Raw genomic sequence first — 18,395 nt, forward strand, 5'->3', positions numbered from 1 at the left:
TCCAGGTGCGTGCGCCCCGACCGCTCGCCGTCAGCCCGGCCCGCTCCGGCGCAGGGTGAACTCGTGAGCGTCGGTCGCCCGAACCGCCCAACAAACGAAAGGAGCACGCGCGCGCCGCAATCCCAGCGCCCTGCCGCAGATCCCGCCCACGGCGCGAGCGAGCGGGATGGCCGGGAGGGAGGCTCCGTCTCCGACCACCCGGTCCCGTTCCGCGCCACGCTTCTGCGCCCGCTCGCGTCGGCTGGCGGTGGCGGACATGGGGCGCAAGGGGGCGGTGCACGCGCGACGGGCGCCCGGGCCCCGCTCCCGATCTGGGATTTGTTTAGGCCCTGCCGTGCCATGCCGCCGTGCCCGCTCGCCGAACGAAGATGCTCCTCGCCTCGCCTCGCCTTGCCGTGTTTGTTTGTTTGCTCGCGGAAGCGCATAGAATAATCCAGCGCGGATCCGTCGCCCCCCGACGACCGAGCTTCGACCCCATCGGATCCCGGCCCATCCTTGTCACTCCGATCTCCGGCCGCCGATCCTTTTATTTAATTGTTTGTTTATTAACTATATATAATCGGCGACGAATAATGCCCAGCAGTGGACTCGTGGTACTACCACGAGCAGTACAACACACGACGAGCTGCGAGCCTGCGACGCGACGCATGCGTCCGATACAGTGGCGACGGTGGTGGGGCACCGCTGCTTACGAGCACAGCCACAGCGCGGGCTCCGGCTCGCCCGGACGTCGCTGCTTGTCCGCTTGCCTCGCGAGCGCACGCGCACGGGGCGCGCCGGCATCTCCGGGCTCGGAGCTCATGCGGCCAGCGGCCTGGGCTGTTGCCTGTTGGCTCCCTCCCCGTGCTCGACGGACGACAGCGACCCGGTGCCTGTCCTCCCGGTGGCGCGCCAGTGACGGGATCCCGTCCAGAACTGTTTGTTCGAGCGCCCGGCCTGGCCGCATTATTGCGGGGGATCACAGACTCGCAGGATGACAGGACAACGAGGAGGAGGTGAGATGTTGCGTCGGAGCAGAGTTCGGAAGGCCGGACTCTGCTTGCTTTTGCGCAGGGGGTGTCACAGTCACGGGAAGGAGCGGGCGTGAGCAGGCAGGGCCGGCCGGCGGCGTGCCTGGGTGGCACGCCATCTGGGTGCAATGCAAGGCACCGTCGGTTCGGTTTGACCGTCCGCCGGGGCTCACTCAACCGCGTAGCTTTTGCTTCCGGTCCACAGAAAGGCGCAGCTGCGTTGCCTCCGTTAGCAGTGTCAAAGGACCGGCACGTTACGTCTCACACTCTTCTTCGTTTTGTTTTGTTTTCAGGAACAAGGGAGGCAGGGAGCCAACACCAACATTGTGCAAAGAGTAGTAAATGATGGGAGAGCCAGTGCTCCATGAATTTCAGATGCTCAGGTGTCCAGCTCCCCCAACTTGCAACGCGGCTGGCCACCAGATTTTAGGACCGGATCGGATGGCCATAAATGAGCTGTCCCGTGCTCCTGTCACTAATATGGCATCAGTCAGAAGTCAGAAGTAGTAGTAACCAAGTTGCGTGTCAAAAAAAAAAGTTTGTGTGCTGCTGATGGAGTGACGGATCAAGAATGGTTATCTTTGGCCTGACTGACCACTCTGCATTCCCAAGAAAACCAAGAAACAAAACAGGGCCAGCAACCAAATCCCCGCATTATTCCCACCTGCCCTCCCTGCTGCCCGACCCAATAATAATTCAGTCATTCTCGCTCACATCTCCTTTGCCAAGAAAACAAAAGATTTGGTGCCTGTCCCCAGCTTCTGATGCTGCTGCTAATCCACCTAGTATCATCATCATCATCTCCTCCTCCCTGCTAGCGCTGATCAGACTGCAACTACTGCACAGGTTTGGGGATGGAATCGGCCGCTGGCCTTTCCCTGTTCCTTCGGTTAAAGAACTAACAGCGGTGGGACAACGAGGATTGATGCCATTGCCCGATTCTTCTCTCTCCCTACCTCCCTTCTTTCTTCCTCCTTTTAAGCGCCTGCTTTCCCTGCCCGTCTTTTCCATTCCCATTTGTTTTGGCGGCGGCTGCTGCTGCTGCGCCAGCTTTCCTGTGCCCCTTTCGTCTCCCGGGGTATTCTCCTGCTCTCCCCTCCTGCCTCTCTGCCTCGTCCTTGTACCAGAGCCATTGGCAAGCAACGAGGAGCCAGCTCTGCTTCTCCTCCATTGTTCTTGGCTACTAGTTCTGTCGTTGGTACCCAAGAAAGGCTTGGCCTTTTCCTTTGCAGGAGCGAGTAAGCTCAGCTGTCAGCTCTTTCGAGAACCGGAGCAGCTGAGCTCCAGCTCCCCGGACAAAGCTGAGCCACGGCGGCCTCCTTTCTCGCTTTGTACATGGGCAGCTCACTGTTCCCGGCAACAGCTCAAGGTACGGCATCCCTCCCTGCTGCCAGATGCTCATATTCTCCGCTACTACTTCAGCAATGTTAATCCAGCCTGATAAGATCACCGAGTGAATGATCAGATGCATCTCTGTGGAGATCGCTAGCATTGCGCATGCTACTCATGTCCATGGACTGATCGATGGCTGGCGCTCGGCAGGTTCTCGGAGGTGAGGGGAGAGAAGGCTCCGTCGGCGATGGAAAGGGAATCGAGGTCAGGGGTGCTCTCGGAGACGGGGTCCTGCGCCGGCACGCCGAGGTCGGTTCAATCATCTCGCAGTCTCCAGCACCGGTACTCTTCACGGAGGTTAGAACTGTACTTCTCTCAGCAAGTCCTGAAACCTGCAAGAAAATTTTCTCCTGAAACTTGCTCAGTTCGTCATGATTAATCGGTAGTGAGCATGTTGAAAGAGCAGCTTCAGTAAGAGATTAAGCGCCCATTACGGCAGAGGAATAGTAATTCGCAAGCGCTGAATTGATGTGCAGCCGTGCAGGGAACCTGAATAAAGGACACAGGTGGACAGCTACCTGTAGCATTCTAACCGTGTTTAAGCCCTGTTCAGATCATCATCCGTATTGGGCATACACAGCAATTGTGCATCATTTCAGTTCAGCAGCCTATTAACTTCTTTCTGTACAGTTCCACCGTCCTCTTCGGATCACATTGAATTCCTTTAGGCCACAAGTACGGTACCACTGTAGTGTAGTCCACTGTCTACAATTCATCTTCTATAAAATGGTTGACAATGGTATCAACTATCAGTATGGATTAACCTAGTCTTAGATTTACTTTTACCACACATAGCCGTAAAATTAGTTTTAGGCAAAATTTATTCCTACCAATTCCCTAATTTTAAACAAGGCCTAGGGGTTGAGAAGCCTTTTAATTAATTTGTGTCAATACATTGAAGTTGGAAAGTAATGTTCTAAAAATTTACTGCTTGTCATTTTAGCATTCTGAAGACACATGAAGGCGCATCAGATATGTCGCCACGATTCTCCTATTGCAAGCCTGTGAGTAAATTGGATCCAACTTGCAATTTGTTTTCATGTACATTTTATACGGTTTTCTTATTGAAACAACCTTTTCTCATGCAGACAACCCACAAAGATAAGATGTTCAACAGAAGGCACTCACTTAACTTGCCAGAGCAATTGCCGAGCCATTGCTCGAGAAAAGCAACAGAACGAATCCAAAAGGCAACCTCAAAGGTTTGTTGCAACTCCAGCAGAATTATTTCAACATGTTGAGGACAATATATGTTTTTCTTAAATCAGATGAAATATGAAGATGCATATGTTATATGCTACTGTTCATTCACTAGTAGTGCTCTTAGTACATTACTGACATTGATATCCGGAGGGGATGTGATTGTAGGCCAAGACTACACTTTGAATATTGTATCTGTTTTTTTTCAGGAAAAAAGGTTTTAAATCTAAACTCGAACATGTTCATGACACATCAACGAAAACTGAATTGAGAAACATTTTTTGTTCATCTGTCACTGGTCCTTTTAGGTTGTATAAGGTTTCTTCATTGTGACCTTGCAATTCTGCAGTCTGTTGCAGATTTAGTTGGGGAGATTGCAGCTCTTGAGCAGGAAGTCATACGCAAGGAACTGCATCTGCTTTCCCTCTATAGAAGAGCATTTGATCAATATGTATCTGAACCCTGCAGCTTCACAAGTGAGGTACATAACTCAACATGAAAGATCGGATCAGATATATGAAGTCTAAATGTCAATGTCCTAATATTACTGTCACTAGCAGCAGGCGGATCAAGAAACCCTGAAAAACATTGACGAGGGTGCACTCCGTTTAAGGGATATAAAGCACTCTGCAGCCTTCAACTTGCCAACCGTCTCAAATTCTGTTAGTGCGCAGACCATTTCTTTCATTCTTTCATACTAATGGCACCATCTTTCTAGCTGAAAAAAATTTGACACAGCTCTCGTATGTTACAGGAGGTACCCAAATCAGGTGCAAGGCATTCAAGCCTTGTGAACTTCTTGAGTGCTTCTATTTCAGAATATGTGCCTAAGATCTCATGCAAATTATCGGAGGACATTTTGAGCTGCATTGGTGCTGTCTACTGCAAACTTTCAAGCACGCAACCGCAAGACGCCGAATGCATGACTTCACCAAGTCCTTCTGTTTCATCGTCAAGTACTTTTTCTCCGAGGCGCCGTAATGACAGTTGGAGCCCTCGGTACAACTTTGACAGCCCACGCCAGTATGAATTCCAGAAAGAGAAGAATGAACAAAACGTAGCCATGATTGTCATTCCGAGGATACGTATCGATGCTGACAAGTTTGATTACGCCTCAAAAATGTTGGAGACCATCAGGTAAGCACCTGAAACAGGAAAAACAGCGATTTTTCGAGGTGCTGATTTAATAAAGACAAAATTCTCAGGTGCTGATTTATATAGTTATTCATGCTGTGTCCCACAGGTCCCTGATACAGCGCCTCGAAAAAGTTGACCCATTGAAGATGACACATGAGGAGCAGCTCTGCTTTTGGATTAATATCCACAATGCTCTAGTGATGCATGTATTGCTCTATCCTGAAAATCCCATCTCACCTTTCCTATGTCCCATCGGTAGCCCCATAATTCAGAATTCATGCTTAACTTGCATTGCTGCCTTGTGATACGACAGGCTTTTCTGGCCTATGGTCTACATGACAAACGCATGAAGAGCACGGACATGATTCTGAAGGTACATCATTTCATTTGCCACTGTGCTATCTCTATTTACTGACAAATGTATCTGATCATTTTGGCAATTTTTTTCGTCAGGCTGCGTATACCGTGGGCGGGCAATCAGTAAACGCTCAGATTATTCAGAACTCGATTCTTGGATGCCAATCCCATCGTCCATCATTGGTACGTCCATGAGCAAAACATTGCATTTCCTTCAACAACAAAAACAGAGCCACTCATCAGAAATTCAGAGCAAACAAACTAACGGGAAGAACATTTTCAGTGGGTCCGCGCGCTATTCACACCGTCGAAAAGATCCACGGCAGGGACGGCCAGGCACCCCTACGCCCTCCACCATCCAGAGCCGATCGCGCACTTCGCGCTGTCGACCGGGGCATTATCGGACCCGCCTGTAAGCTCCCGATCCTAGCATTTTCAGAGCCTACGGCAATCGGCAAGAGGGCATTGGCACGCGAAGTCCTCATTCCAGAACCTTCTCTTGTTGCGTTGCAGGTCCGGCTGTACACGGCGAAGAAGATCCACCAGCAGCTGGAGGCGGCGCGGACGGAGTTCATCCAGGGCAGCGTGGTGGTGCGGAAGCAGGCCCTGCTGCTGCCCAAGGTCCTGCACTACTACGCCAGGGACGCCGCGCTGGAGCTGCGGCACCTGGTGGAGCTCGTGTGCGAGAGCATGTCGGACGCCCAGCGGGAGCACTGCCCGAGGAGGAGGGCCGACAAGCGCGTCGAGTGGATGCCGTACAAGTCCTCCTTCAGATACGTTGTACATAGGGACCTGGCTGACTAGGCGCCACAGGTGGTGTTGTTTTGGCTGTCGCTGCTGGTCTTCTGTCCATTCGGACACACCTGCGTCGTGCGTGACACCTTACACAGTGTAAGTAGTGGAGTGTGCATGCGAGAGTGTGTGTGTAGAACTGTAGATACGGATGTGGCTGCGAATTATGTAGTTTTGAGTTAGGGCTGGTGGCTTGAAACACCGTACATTTTCTTTCTGTGAATGCGCATTGGGGAATTTGGGATTAAGATCATGAACTGACGAATTTTTCCTCCCTCCGGCTCCGCGCCGCTGCCACGCTTCCGTTGATCATCAGTTCATCACCGACAACCACAAGCACAGCAATAGGTTCGCAGAAAAGATGGAGACAATAAAGGTAAAGCGAATGACTAGATTTTATTTAAGTAGTCTCTAGTCGTACAGTCCGTGAGCGATGAACTGAGAGCAGCAGCTTAAGAAAGGACGCTGACACGACATGGAATTATTGAAACATATTGGCTTGGAGCCAACGATTTTGTGGACGTGATCCAACTCTGTTTGGCTATGGCCTGTTCCTGTCGACGACTCCTCCTCCTCCATCACAACGGGCACTCCAGCAGGTGGCCCTGGTCTTTGAGCGACTGGACGCAGTCGTCGAACATCTCCTGCAACCCCCTGAACTTGAAGCCCAGCGCCTGCAGCTTGGACGTGTTCAGCTGGTACGTCTGCTTGCCGTAGGGGTTGTCCAGCCTGCAGAGCAATTTCAGGAGGCGCGTTTCAGCCAGAGCTTTATTTGGGTTCATCTGATCAGTGGCACGTATCTGAATTCTGAACGACGACTAACCTCCGGGGTACGGGGAAGACCGGGTACCGTTTCGTAAGGAAGGAGACCAGCTCGTCGTTGTCCAGCACCACCGAGCTGCACAGGTATCTCCCGGTGGCCTCGGGCGTCTCGTACACGAGGATATGGCTGCTCGCGACGTCGTCGATGTGGACGTATCCCATCCTCCCGTAGCAGCTGAACCTGGCAGTGTCACCTGAAAGGCCACTTTGTTAGGACTCGATTGAAAAGCTGAATACCTATATCATGGCTAAAATGTGAAAAAACAGAACTAAATGATGATACTAGGAGCATGAGTACCTTGGAATAAGCCAAGGACATCTGAAGCTGTAACGCATAATTCATGGGATAAACTGGGCCCAATCACAAATGAGGGAAGAACAGTCACAAGGTCAATGCCATTCTCTTTGGCAAACTCCCATGCTGCTTTCTCTGCAAATACCTTCGCCAGGCCATACCATAGCTTTGGATGAAAAAAAGGGACAGCGCCATTTTCAGACCAACGATTGATGTCACATGGGAATTCAAAAACTAGGTAGGGAGTACGTTGTTCCATGTATCACCTGCATCTTTTCACAGAGTGGCACAGAGCTCCATATCGTTTCATCCAGTGAGATATTCGGCTGAGCATCATCCCTGATCCTCACCGCAGATGACGAAGATGTAAGAACAACCCTTTTCAGAAATGGGTTCTTCTTGCACGATCTTAGCACATTCAGAGTACCGCTTACTGCAGGAACAAGCGTTGCTTCCTGCAACATGAACACCACCAGAAAACAGTTTTAACTTCAGGTAGATGCATTTCAACGGAAGGAAACTAGAATTTGAACAAAAACTTCTAAAGCCAAAATAAAACAGCAACTATATAAACGAAAGAGTGAACTGTTTAAAGCATAAGCAACATGCCTTGCTACTAGAATCAGATTTAGCGAGGACAGGTGATGCAGTGTGGAAGACGCCATCACAAGCCATCACAGCTTCGTCGAAGCTCCCTTCCTCCAACAGATCAGCTCGCACAATCTGCAGCCTCTCTTTAGCACCAGGCAATTTCCAAAGGTGTGCCACTTTCTGGCGATTTCCTGAAAATTCAGAAAAAAAAGCTTATTGTACAAGGATCAATATACAACGTAATCAAGAGGATGATAGCAAAAGTAATGATATGTGTGTAAGTACCTGGGTCTCTGACAGTCCCTACCACATGATACCCAGACTCGAGAAGCTGTTTGATAAGCCAAGAGGCAATGAAGCCTGAAGCCCCAGTCACGCACACTTTACCCTTGCTTGAGCTCACCATTTTCTAAGACAGTTGCAAGGGATGCTGAGCTCTGGTCCGAATCCACCTTCTCTTATAAGCACCAAAAGGAATATTCTAGAGAAGGAAGAGCAAGAATTGCACATCATATCAACCCAGTTTTGGTGATCATGATAAACAGATACAAGCTGGGTTGGTGGAGGGTAGATTTACAATCCATTCAGGAGGTATCACATTCTAGGTGACAAGTTGGTACGAAATAAGTTGGGTGATTTACAATGAGTTTGCAGGTTCTCATGCCAATTTTCTTTGTTCGTTCCATCATCTTGTGACACTCAAAAATGGAAGTGAGGCAGCGGGTAATGCTGTTCGGCATTTCTCTCTATGCCCAACACACGTAAGTCAATGACGCGCCATCGAGCCTGTTCCTGGGCTGAGCGGCTTTTCCATGCGATCATGCACAAAGCATGGCATGATCAAGACGCTTAGGTGATCCTTTCAGCTAGTTATGAACATTCCTGATTCATCAATCAAACGAAATGTGCCTGTTTCCAGAATTCCAGTCGATGTTGCGGCCAAGATAAATTCAATTACACTATCTTCTGGGGAGAAAACGCTGTGACAAGAGCATCAACAACTCCATGGAAACTGCTGAACCTGGCGCTCACGACGTCCACCTCGACGCCGAGCCTCCTGGCGCCGTCGGCGGTGACCGGCCCGTGCGCGGCCACGACCATGCCGGGCCAGCGCGCCCTCAGCCGCGCCCAGCTCCATCCCGCGGCGTCCAGCCCCTTGAGCAGCCCCTCCACCTCGGCCGTGCTCGTGAACACGACGGCGTCGGGCGCCGCGGCGTCCGGGCCCACCAGCGGCCCCGCGCAGCCCGGCCCGGCCCAGCACGTGGTGTACGCCGGCGAGCGCACGGCCACCCAACCGGCCGCCTCGAGCCCCGCGAGGAAGTCCGGCACGACGGGGGGCTCGCGCAGGCCGACGACGTCCGGGACCGGGCAGAGCACGCGGCGGCCGGACCCGGGGCCCAGCGCCTCCACGAGGCCGGCCGGGGTGGCCACGTCGGGGACGAGGACGGCTACCCTCGTCCCGGCGTCGCCGCAGAGGCGCGAGAGGAAAGCGCGGTCGAGGAGGTCCGCGTCGCTGCCCAGCGCCGCGACGGTGAAGGGGAGCGCGGAGGCGCCGGAGCCGGAGAGGGGGCGGTGCGAGGACGGGAGGGCGCGGGCGAAGGCGGAGATGCCGGAGCGGGAGGTGAAGGCGATCGCGGCGAAGGGGTCCAGGGCGCCGGGCAGGAGGAAGGGGCGGAGGCGGTCGGGGTCGTGCGGCTGGACGGCGACGGTGGGCACGGGGACCGGGCGCGCGCCGCGCTGCCGCAGGATCGCGCCCAGGCGGCCGCCGTAGGCGCCTCCGCCGCCCGTCTGCGGCGTCGTGAACGCCACCCGGCGGCCGGCGAGCGACAGGGCCTCTGGCGGCGGCTGCGCCATTTCCTTCCACCGCAACGGGAAGCTAATCTAGAGAACGGATTATGATTATCCACCGCGTTGTACAGTACCTTCTGCGTTACGAGGACACAGTGGATAAATTTTCAGACTTGCAGCAGACCCAGGATATGTTGTGTTTCCTCTGGTTTGTTCTCGGTAATCTGTGGTAACTGGATCGCAGGAATGGAGAATTTGGGAATAACCAGGGAAGACCATAATTACATTTTTTTTAGCAGACTTGTCGACTCGAGGAGGAAGAACAGAACGGACAGAGGGATGCAGCAGGTTCAGTCTGTTCTTCAGAGGGGGGGATTGGCTGCCGGACACTATTCAATGCTGACTTTTGCTACAGGATATTAAGAAACAAACATTAAGAAACAAGAGTTTTGCCAAAACACACTGCTCAAATATGTTAATTTGCTGCTGGACATTATAGCTGTTATATGATAAGAAAACAACATTTCTGGACAAGAATACCCTTGCCCTTCAAATAAACATTTGAACACCATAACAGAAGAATATTTGAACAACAAACGGGGTAATATGATAGAGGAATTCAACAGCATTTTATCTTAAAATAATATGACAGGTTAATAGAAGTAGCAGGTCCAACAAAATATCATGCTCCAGTCATATTAGGCTATCTAGTACAGTACCAGATCCAAATATTACAAGGCCACATGTTACAAGGTTATGCTTTGAACAACAACACTATATAAACATATCACTACATAGCTTATGTTTTCTTAAATTTGACAACCTTCAGCTTTTTTGGCTTTTCCTTGTCGTTGATAGGAACTGGAGATAAAGTAAGACATTGAACAGGCTCTACGGTGTCTTCAAGTTCAAATATCCTCTTACGGCTGTAAATGTAAATAGAGTTGTGTGAAATAAATATAGATAAAAAGCATAAAGGTATAGAGAATGAAGCTGCAGTACCTTCTTGTGACAGGGCTTGGTGTAGAGTGTCATGGCTCTAGTTGGTGTAGATAAGTCATATTCCAGCATTTTTCTTGACATACTACATATAGGTAGAAATCATGTAAAACTCTAAAACATCATCCAACCTATCACATTCAGAATCAGAAAGTAAAGTTTTGAAAGGATCCTCATCATCCAGACCAACATACTCTACGTCATCGTCCACCCAAGCTACTTCAACACTTTCCTGAACTAGAGGCTCCAAAAGGGATGGTGCAGTTTCAGATGAAGGTACTGCAATAATCTGGGCATCTGAGGTCTCGGTGCTTCCCTGCAACACACAAGGAATGTTTTGCTTCCGCCCAATTTCATGCACAGAATCTGAATCATCCTTTTTCATAACACAGAATTGCAATGAAAACCTTCTTATCTCCCGATACATGTCAATTGCATCAATTAATTTCTGGTCAGAACTAATCTCCTCATAGCTACAATTTATTTTGTCCCAATATGTGACACGCAACTTGTTGTTAAGTCCCAGATTAATTTCTGTAACAATATCAACTATCAAATCTTTCCAATTGGTGCGATCCCTATCTAAAACCTTTGGAATATTACAGGCATCACAATAAATAAACACGGTTGCCATCATCAGTCAATTTCACATAAGCACCGACACGCACAGCAAGCCTGTAGGACGAATTGGGATCCATCCTATACACAAATATTGACACAAATTGAAGCAGAATCAACACATGTTATGGTCTACTGCGCAAAATTGAGGTCAAAGTTAAAACTAACCCTAGGGGAAATCGGAAGAAGACTTACCCATCAGGAACCCATGAAAGATCGGTCTGATCCTGCGGGAAAATCTCGCTGAGAAATCGTGGGACCTCCATCTTCTACCGACTGCCGCTGGAGGGGCCGCGCTGTGGCTCTGGTTGGCCAAGGTCGCGCCCTAGGAGGCGCTTCCCCCGGGTGCCGTCGCCCGTCGGGCACGACCCGCGCCGCGAGTGGGGTGGGTAGGGGGAGGAGAGCCGCCGGAGGGGCTGCGCGCCGGCGTCGAGGGTGGCGTAGCTTGGGATGCAGCGCGCGTGCTACCACCGCCGCTTGTATCGCCAGTGCAGCCAGCCACCGAGAAAGCAAGAAGCGATTGAGTTGGGAGGGGAACAATGCGTGCTTCTCGATCTGAAAAGGCAACAGGGGTAAAACTGTAATTTCAGGTGCCTTTACAATTTAATTGAGTAAAATATAGAGTCTGGTGTCTAGCAGCAAAAGGCGCGTTTAAGGAGTGTGTCCAGGCCAAACTGTTTTTTCTTAGTGGGCTGCAGCAAAAGTTCCCATCGAACGGTGTCCGCGGGCTAATTTTCCCTTCAGAGAATCACGCCGATTCAGAGTTCACACTTCAGAGGCAAGGCCCGAGGTCAACCTTGCTCACATTCGTTACGTGGGCCGCCCGAGGTACAAGGCCCAAGTCTTAAGGCCCACTCACCCCACACCAGTGAGTGATTCTAGCCCAAGCTACGGCCTTACTCCTTGCTCACTCAGGTTCATTCAAAGCCGGCTCTTCTGCGCTCACATTGCAAACGTTTCCCAGACTTGTGCAGCAGCCAGCAGCGAGTGTTTTCAATCTCTCCTGTTAACCATCGTGCATCTCAAGTTAACGAGCACAACATTCTGTTTGTTATTATACGGACCAGGACTCCAAGCACCGTAGAAGAATTGACTCTCGAAACATGGCAGCAGCTACGCCTATTTTTGGATACCTGAAAGCCCGAAGGCAGAAGGACATGTCCGAAGTCAGATATTTTTCCCTCTCTCCCTTCTAGCGTGTTCAGATTTGACACGGGAACATCACTAGGAAATAGTTGAAACCGGGCAGCCAAAAAAAAAATGTTGCTTACGTTGGCGAGAAAAAGAAAAGAGAGCCGTCTGAGCAACTCCAGCACATCCCTCTCTATCTGTTTAGCACTATCTGTTTAGCAGACCCTTCTTTTGTTCAGAGAGTTAAACTAAAAATAGTAGAGTAAACCCTCTATTTTAATTAGGCCTCCAAATCTTCTACTCCACTCTTCATTTTTAGGTGATCTCTAAGGCTGGTGCTAATGGGGGGGGGGGGGCGGTACCGCCCCCTATCAGCGCGGCGCAGGCGGGAGGCGGTCGAGTGGGAGAGAGAGGGCGGGATCCACGTCGGGCGGGAGCGGGCGCTATCGCCCCGCTCTCGCCCGCGTTGGCAGGCGCGCGGGGGCGGGAGGCGGGCGGGAGCGAGGCGGCGCGCTGGCGTCGGCGTGCGCGGGTGAGAGGGGTGGGGCGGGAGTGACGTGGCGCGTTCCTATTAGTTCACGCGGACTATCCGTTGAACTAGCCGTTATTTGACCGTTTGAACTCCAAAAAATTCGAAAAAATTACAATAAATCCCAAATTTCATCCCTAACCCCCCTATAAATACCCCACTCAGGTTTCACTCTTTCCCCACCCCATTTGAGCTCATTTCTCCCATCCACACTTCAATTTCACTCTTCTCGACACCATGTCTTCATCTACCACGAATTCGAGTGAAGGAATAGAGGCTGAAATGATTGATGCGTTCCAAGCGGAGTATGAGGAGGCGATGCTCAATCTTGAAGAGGAGTCAAGCAGAAGGCGACGTCGTCGACGCTACATCAAGCGTGATCGTGAGGGTGCCCATGATCGGCTGTTCCAAGACTACTTCGCCGACAACTGCGTTTATCCTCCGAATTACTTTCGGCGAAGGTACCGAATGAGGCGTCAACTTTTTCTACGTATTATGCGTAGATTAGGTGAATAGTCTCCATATTTCACCCAAAGAGAAGATGCTTGCAACCGTCGTGGTCTCTCTCCGCTACAAAAGTGTACCACGGCCTTACGCTTGTTAGCTTATGGAGGCGCTGCGGATTTGATAGATGAGTACCTAAAGCTAGCTAGATCAACTGCATTAGATTGTTTAGAGAAATTTTATGAAGGAATCATTCACTGTTACAGGGATGAGTTTTGTTGTCGACCAAATATCGTGGATACTCAGCGTCTAGTAGCGAAAGCCGAGGAGCGTGACTTTCCGGGCATGCTAGGGAGCATCGATTGCATGCATTGGCAGTGGAGAAACTGTCCGGTGGCACATGCGGGGCAATTCACAAGGGGGGACATAAAACATCCCACCATTATCTTAGAAGCCGTTGCATCGTATGATCGTTGGATCTGGCATGCCTTTTTTGGAGTGGCCGGGTCCAACAACGACATCAATGCATTCAATCAGTCGCCGTTATTTACTGATGTGCTTAGAGGAGAAGCACCCATAGTGAACTTTATGGTTAATGGACATGAGTACAATAGGGGTTACTACCTTGCCGACGGCATTTACCCCTCTTGGCCGGTGTTTATGAAGGGTATTACTCTTCTGCAGTGTGAGAAGCATCAGGTATTCACAAATGCTCAAGCAGCTTGGCGCAAAGATGTCGAGTGTTCGTTTGGACTGCTCAAGTCTAGTTTCAACATTATAGCAGTTCCCGGACGCTCTTACTCACAGCGTACTCTTGGTTGATCATGCGTGCATGTGTCATCCTACACAACATGATCATCGATGACGAGCGTGATACCGGTTTGGACGAGATCTATGAGACAATTGCGTCCAATGTCGGTCCGGCGATTCACAACGATGCACCACCAAGCCTAGCTGCCAGAATTTAGATGGACACCGAGATGAGGGACTCACCGATGTATGCACAGCTCCAGCAGGATTTGGTTGAGCATGTGTGGACACATAGTCATCCTTAGATTTATGTAATTTTTTTATTTATTATGTAATTTTTTATTTATTATGTAATCTAACTTTTTTAAGTTGAATAAAATTTATTTTTTGAATTCTTTTGCGTATTCGAACAAAGAAGGTTGAAATAATTAAATCTGGAAAAGAAAAGCTGATGTGGAAGAGAGAGAAGTGAGAGTTGGCACTGTAGCGTATGCATTGGAGGGGTGGGGTAAGAGTGGAGTGAGAGTGGGGATGAGAGCTGACGTGGCGGGAAGATATCTCGCCCTACTACTGGACTCAGCCTAAAGAGTTTATAGGTTAGCATTGAGACCTACTGCTCGAGTTGGAATAAATTTAATGACCCGAATAAATTTAATGACCCCTAAAAAATAGAGCCAACCCTATTTAACATTTGGAGGAGGTACGATTCAAAGACCATTGCTGTATTGCCGAAATTGCTCTCATCCTACGGAACTTTGAAAATAGTTCGAGTTTGAGATAACTGCAAAACTTTAATGCAAAAGAAAATTAAAGATACAAACTTGCTGGCTTAGCACTAGTGCCAATAACCTGACGGCTTTGTACGGTACACGTACCATCCGGTGTCCTTGGAATTGAAGGGATATTCTAAGGACGCGATGCACACAGAGACAAGCCATTGCACGAATCTCGTGGCCCAGTCTCAGATTGACAGTTAAAAGATGAAACGGAAAAGGTTTTAGAAAAATATCAGGGATCGGAGAAAACTGGCCTATCCCCTCCAGCTCCAGTGTGCCGCCTCCTGCTCTGCCTCTGCTTATCCCGTTCGCTCCGCCGGGCTCAAGCTCCTGCTCGACTCACGCGGAGGATTTTCGAAGCGGCAGCCAGCATGGGAGGCGCCGCCATCTCGAGCCACGGCCTCGCCTGCGCTCCCCCGGCCGCCGTCCCGCTGAAACCACGGGCGCGGCGCGCTTCCGCCGCCGGCCACCGGAGCAGCCCCCAGCTGCTCCTGAGGAGCGACCTCCCGGCGCCTGCTGCCCTTTGCCGAGCTCGCTCGCAGTCTTCTTCCTCGTCTAATGTGGTGAGTGCCGGGGGGAGTAGCTCCGGCCACCGGTTCTTGTCTTGTGCTACATGCAGTTGCTCTTGTGCCAGCTGTACGGTTGTTCTAATCCCTCCGGGTTCTTTGTTGATCGAGTAGAACTTTGGGAGAGGGGACGACGCGGACAAGCTGCTCGAGGATTTGCTCAAACAGCACGGCGAGGTGGTGTACAGCTCGGGAGGCTCACCGTCCCCGGCCGTCGAGGCCGACGACGACGCCGAGTGCTTGTCCTGTACGTGCCCGCCCGCCGCACCCCCCCCCCCCCCCCCAATCGCAGCATCTCCTGATGCTTGTCTGCATTGTCGGCAGTCTGTGTGTTGTGTGCGGTGTGCCGATCTCCTTCGAGTTAGAAGATAGAGGGACAAGGAGGCATTGGCGGTTAATTGGATATGATTTGGGGTTAGAAAAAAGCACAAGCACGGGATTGGGAAGGATACGATTTGGAGGAGAATTTATCGTGCCTCAACGGCTCTTCCCAGTCTAGGAAGAGTCCGCCCAGTGGGCCTCACGCACACCGTCATATAATTTCACTTACATCTGGCCCCACACCATTACGTTTCGAATCCCTCTCGCCTATTCATCCAGACGCACCACGGTTTCATTGTTGCCTTCAGGCATGACACTGTGACACTGGGCCAAGGAATCAATCTTAGCCAAACAAAAATGTTTAGAAAGTAGTATTGTTGCCCAGTGGCGTGAACCGAGAGAAACATTTTGATGCTAAAGTACACACCCAGCTAGTGAACCAAGACATACACATAAAAGATTGGAAATTTGATCCTAAAGCATGCACCCTGTTAAATTGTAACCCTGCCTAGTGCAGTGTAACTATGAATTGCATGGTTGCAGATTGTTATTTATCCTACCAGGCACTCACAGATTGTTTAAAAAAATCATTTCTACTGTTAATATTTCATTATTTTGTTATAAAGGTTAAACCCGATCATTATTTACTTTATTTTCAGTTGCTGTCTCCCTGGCTAAAGTTGCAAGCGAGATAAAGGCTGCTGACATTCGTGTGCTTTGTGTGAAGCGGCTTGTTTACTGGACTAGGTTCTTCATCATTCTCACTGCCTTCTCAAATGCTCAGATTGATGCTATCAGGTACCAATTGAGTTTTCTCTTGCTGAATGTCAAGGCTCAAGATTATTTAACAACTTGCTCATGCAACCTTTACTGAATGAGAACTTGAAAATGCATTACTTGCACAGCTTAGGTTGACATGGAATTGTGATTTTACCTTGTAGTTCCAAGATGAGAGATATTGGTGAGAAGCAGTTTAGCAAAGTTGCATCTGGTGATACGAAACCGAATTCTTGGACCTTACTGGACTTTGGCAAGTCTCTGTTTTCCTGATATGTTTATCTCTATTAACTTTACTCATTTCATATTGCCAACTTCTACTACAAGATCTAATTATTTGCTTTGAAAGAAAAAAAAAGATCTTAACTGCATTATGAATCAGATATAGAGTAGCTCCCTGACTGTGGAAATGCAAAACAGCTCCTGTTTTATCACTCAAGTCCATGACATGTTTTTCTGTTAGTTTTCAGACAAAGCTTTAGCAATGGGTATATTATGTTGTCATAACTCATATTTAAGGAAACATGCTCATGTCATGTTTCTGTCCGCCACATGGGAAAAAAAGAAGAAATTGAATCTTACTCTTACTCATAGTCTAGGGTTATTTTCACAATTCCGTTGTAAATTTGACGCAACACAACTCTTACTTCTAGTCTTCTACCTTTTGGTTCTTAAGAAAGCCTTTTTTTAAAAAAAGCGAAATTTATTGTTTCAAGTAGCGTTACATCAATGTGATACAATGATACTTGAAGAAACTCCCGACCTCTGCCTAAGGGGCATACGGCCTTACAAGAGAGAGAGAGAGAGAGAGAGAGAGAGAGAGAGAGGGGAGAGAGAGAGAGGGAGAGAGGGAGGGAGAGAGAGAGAGAGATTCCATTTTGCCAGAGAAAGGATATTCTTCTATTGAATGTCTGATGCTGTTATCCTGTTTTTTTTCCCCATGGGCCTATTTGACAATATTTTGCACTCCTACAGGGGATGTTGTTGTTCATATATTTCTTCCTCAGCAGCGAGCATTCTACAATTTGGAAGAGTTCTATGGTAATGCTACACCCATTGAACTCCCATTTGACACCCAGTGGCAGTGATCCGTGAACGTGCAATTGGAGACACACAATCAAGCAACTGACTGCTTACTCCACTGAGAAATGAGTTCTTTTTTTTTCTGGAGACAGAAAACAGTGTTTTGCCGAGAGTCTTGACATGGCCATCTCATCGATCAGATGTGGGGAGCTTCCCAGAGATAGAGCGTTCACTTGTCACAAAACTCAACTCACAAATGTTGCCTGCCCACTGCTCCTTTCAAGTGTAATAAAAGTGTCACCTTGGTGCAAAGTGTCATTTCTCTGAACTATCAGTCGTGTTAGCAAGAAGAGGAATAGGATCTAGGAGACTGTCAGATTATGAATTTATATGATAGTGTGCTTGTCAACTATTTATATGAACATGGTGTTCGTTACGTCAATCATGTACCGTCTCTGTCCCAAAATATAACAATCTTTTGACTTAGTCAAAGTCAAATATTTTCATCTTTAATCAATAATATCTAAAAAATAATTACTTTTAAATATGAAAAATTACGTACTATGTTAGTTGATTTCATATAAATAAACTAATATTATTTTTACGTTGTCAATCTTTATATTTTTTTACCATCTACGGTTAAAGCTTAAAAAGTTTGACTTGGAGAAAATCTAAAAATAGGTGGGATGGAGGTAGTAGGACTATTCGCTTCCTGTTACATATAGTTCCAACTCCTTTCTTGGATTAAAAAAAATGTTGTTTTAGCCTCTTCTACTTTTTCCCAGTCTATTTGTAAGTTTTGGATAATTTTTCACCTGTAAATGAACAAAAAAGTTTAGGTAGAGCCGGATCTAAGTGTTGGATAGGTAAACACCAACCCATAAAGTTCTATGAAAAAAATAAAGGTTTTCTTCGCTCCTAAAAGTTGCGTTAGGGGATATTTATTTCTTCTTTCCTCTCATTTTCTTCTTTTTCCTCTTTTTCATCCATGGCTGAAAAATGTTAGGTTGGGGGGGGGGGGGGGGGGAGGGTGGAGCCCCCCGCACTGGATCCGCCCCTGCATGCAAAGAAAATTCA

The 18,395-nt window shown here is 49.0% G+C and overlaps 4 protein-coding genes across 7 annotated transcripts; 2 read left to right on the top strand and 2 right to left on the bottom strand.

Annotated features, from left to right (window-relative positions):
* The first annotated feature begins 1,797 nt into the window (after positions 1 to 1,797).
* LOC112881719 lies at positions 1,798 to 6,141 on the top strand. 4 transcript variants are annotated; one of them, XM_025946547.1, is made up of 12 exons: positions 1,798 to 2,379; positions 2,553 to 2,699; positions 3,346 to 3,406; positions 3,491 to 3,604; positions 3,952 to 4,083; positions 4,163 to 4,264; positions 4,357 to 4,739; positions 4,846 to 4,945; positions 5,053 to 5,112; positions 5,193 to 5,279; positions 5,380 to 5,508; positions 5,610 to 6,141. In XM_025946547.1, exons 2-12 carry the CDS (start codon positions 2,590 to 2,592, stop codon positions 5,898 to 5,900), a joined length of 1,569 nt encoding a protein of 522 aa, XP_025802332.1. In that variant the 5' UTR covers positions 1,798 to 2,379; positions 2,553 to 2,589; the 3' UTR covers positions 5,901 to 6,141. The 4 variants fall into 4 exon arrangements, with proteins under 4 accessions (XP_025802332.1, XP_025802333.1, XP_025802334.1 ...); XM_025946548.1 differs by having other exon boundaries at positions 2,553 to 2,696; XM_025946549.1 differs by having other exon boundaries at positions 2,553 to 2,684.
* A 124-nt stretch (positions 6,142 to 6,265) lies between these two features.
* Positions 6,266 to 8,109, bottom strand: LOC112879479 (tetraketide alpha-pyrone reductase 1-like). The gene is made up of 6 exons (XM_025943738.1): positions 7,882 to 8,109; positions 7,615 to 7,787; positions 7,272 to 7,460; positions 7,009 to 7,171; positions 6,712 to 6,904; positions 6,266 to 6,617 (listed from the first exon to the last, which is right to left on the bottom strand). Exons 1-6 carry the CDS (start codon positions 8,000 to 8,002, stop codon positions 6,467 to 6,469), a joined length of 990 nt encoding a protein of 329 aa, XP_025799523.1. The 5' UTR covers positions 8,003 to 8,109; the 3' UTR covers positions 6,266 to 6,466.
* A 193-nt stretch (positions 8,110 to 8,302) lies between these two features.
* On the bottom strand, positions 8,303 to 9,741 carry LOC112879480. The gene has a single exon (XM_025943739.1). The coding sequence runs from the start codon at positions 9,448 to 9,450 to the stop codon at positions 8,551 to 8,553; it is 900 nt and encodes a 299-aa protein (XP_025799524.1). The 5' UTR covers positions 9,451 to 9,741; the 3' UTR covers positions 8,303 to 8,550.
* Positions 9,742 to 14,855: 5,114 nt separating this feature from the next.
* On the top strand, positions 14,856 to 17,760 carry LOC112879369 (protein Iojap, chloroplastic). Its single transcript, XM_025943606.1, has 5 exons — positions 14,856 to 15,194; positions 15,312 to 15,444; positions 16,178 to 16,316; positions 16,460 to 16,548; positions 17,271 to 17,760. Exons 1-5 carry the CDS (start codon positions 15,003 to 15,005, stop codon positions 17,381 to 17,383), a joined length of 666 nt encoding a protein of 221 aa, XP_025799391.1. The 5' UTR covers positions 14,856 to 15,002; the 3' UTR covers positions 17,384 to 17,760.
* The last annotated feature ends 635 nt before the right edge of the window (positions 17,761 to 18,395 follow it).

This window comes from Panicum hallii, chromosome 2 (genome assembly GCF_002211085.1).
Source record: "Panicum hallii strain FIL2 chromosome 2, PHallii_v3.1, whole genome shotgun sequence".
In the NCBI taxonomy this organism is placed as follows: Eukaryota; Viridiplantae; Streptophyta; class Magnoliopsida; order Poales; family Poaceae; genus Panicum; species Panicum hallii.

Excerpts from the sequence above, each read along its gene's own strand:
- LOC112879479 (XM_025943738.1), bottom strand. The coding sequence starts at position 8,002 with ATGGTGAGCTCAAGCAAGGGTAAAGTGTGCGTGACTGGGGCTTCAGGC. Across the intron at positions 7,788-7,881 it reads AGGGACTGTCAGAGACCCAG|GAAATCGCCAGAAAGTGGCA; the intron begins GTACTTACACAC and ends CTGAATTTTCAG. Across the intron at positions 7,172-7,271 it reads CACTCTGTGAAAAGATGCAG|CTATGGTATGGCCTGGCGAA; the intron begins GTGATACATGGA and ends TTTCATCCAAAG.
- LOC112879480 (XM_025943739.1), bottom strand. The coding sequence starts at position 9,450 with ATGGCGCAGCCGCCGCCAGAGGCCCTGTCGCTCGCCGGCCGCCGGGTG.
- LOC112881719 (XM_025946547.1), top strand. The coding sequence starts at position 2,590 with ATGGAAAGGGAATCGAGGTCAGGGGTGCTCTCGGAGACGGGGTCCTGC. Across the intron at positions 3,407-3,490 it reads GATTCTCCTATTGCAAGCCT|ACAACCCACAAAGATAAGAT; the intron begins GTGAGTAAATTG and ends TTTCTCATGCAG. Across the intron at positions 4,946-5,052 it reads ACAATGCTCTAGTGATGCAT|GCTTTTCTGGCCTATGGTCT; the intron begins GTATTGCTCTAT and ends GTGATACGACAG.
- LOC112879369 (XM_025943606.1), top strand. The coding sequence starts at position 15,003 with ATGGGAGGCGCCGCCATCTCGAGCCACGGCCTCGCCTGCGCTCCCCCG. Across the intron at positions 16,317-16,459 it reads GCTCAGATTGATGCTATCAG|TTCCAAGATGAGAGATATTG; the intron begins GTACCAATTGAG and ends TTTACCTTGTAG. Across the intron at positions 16,549-17,270 it reads TTGGACCTTACTGGACTTTG|GGGATGTTGTTGTTCATATA; the intron begins GCAAGTCTCTGT and ends GCACTCCTACAG.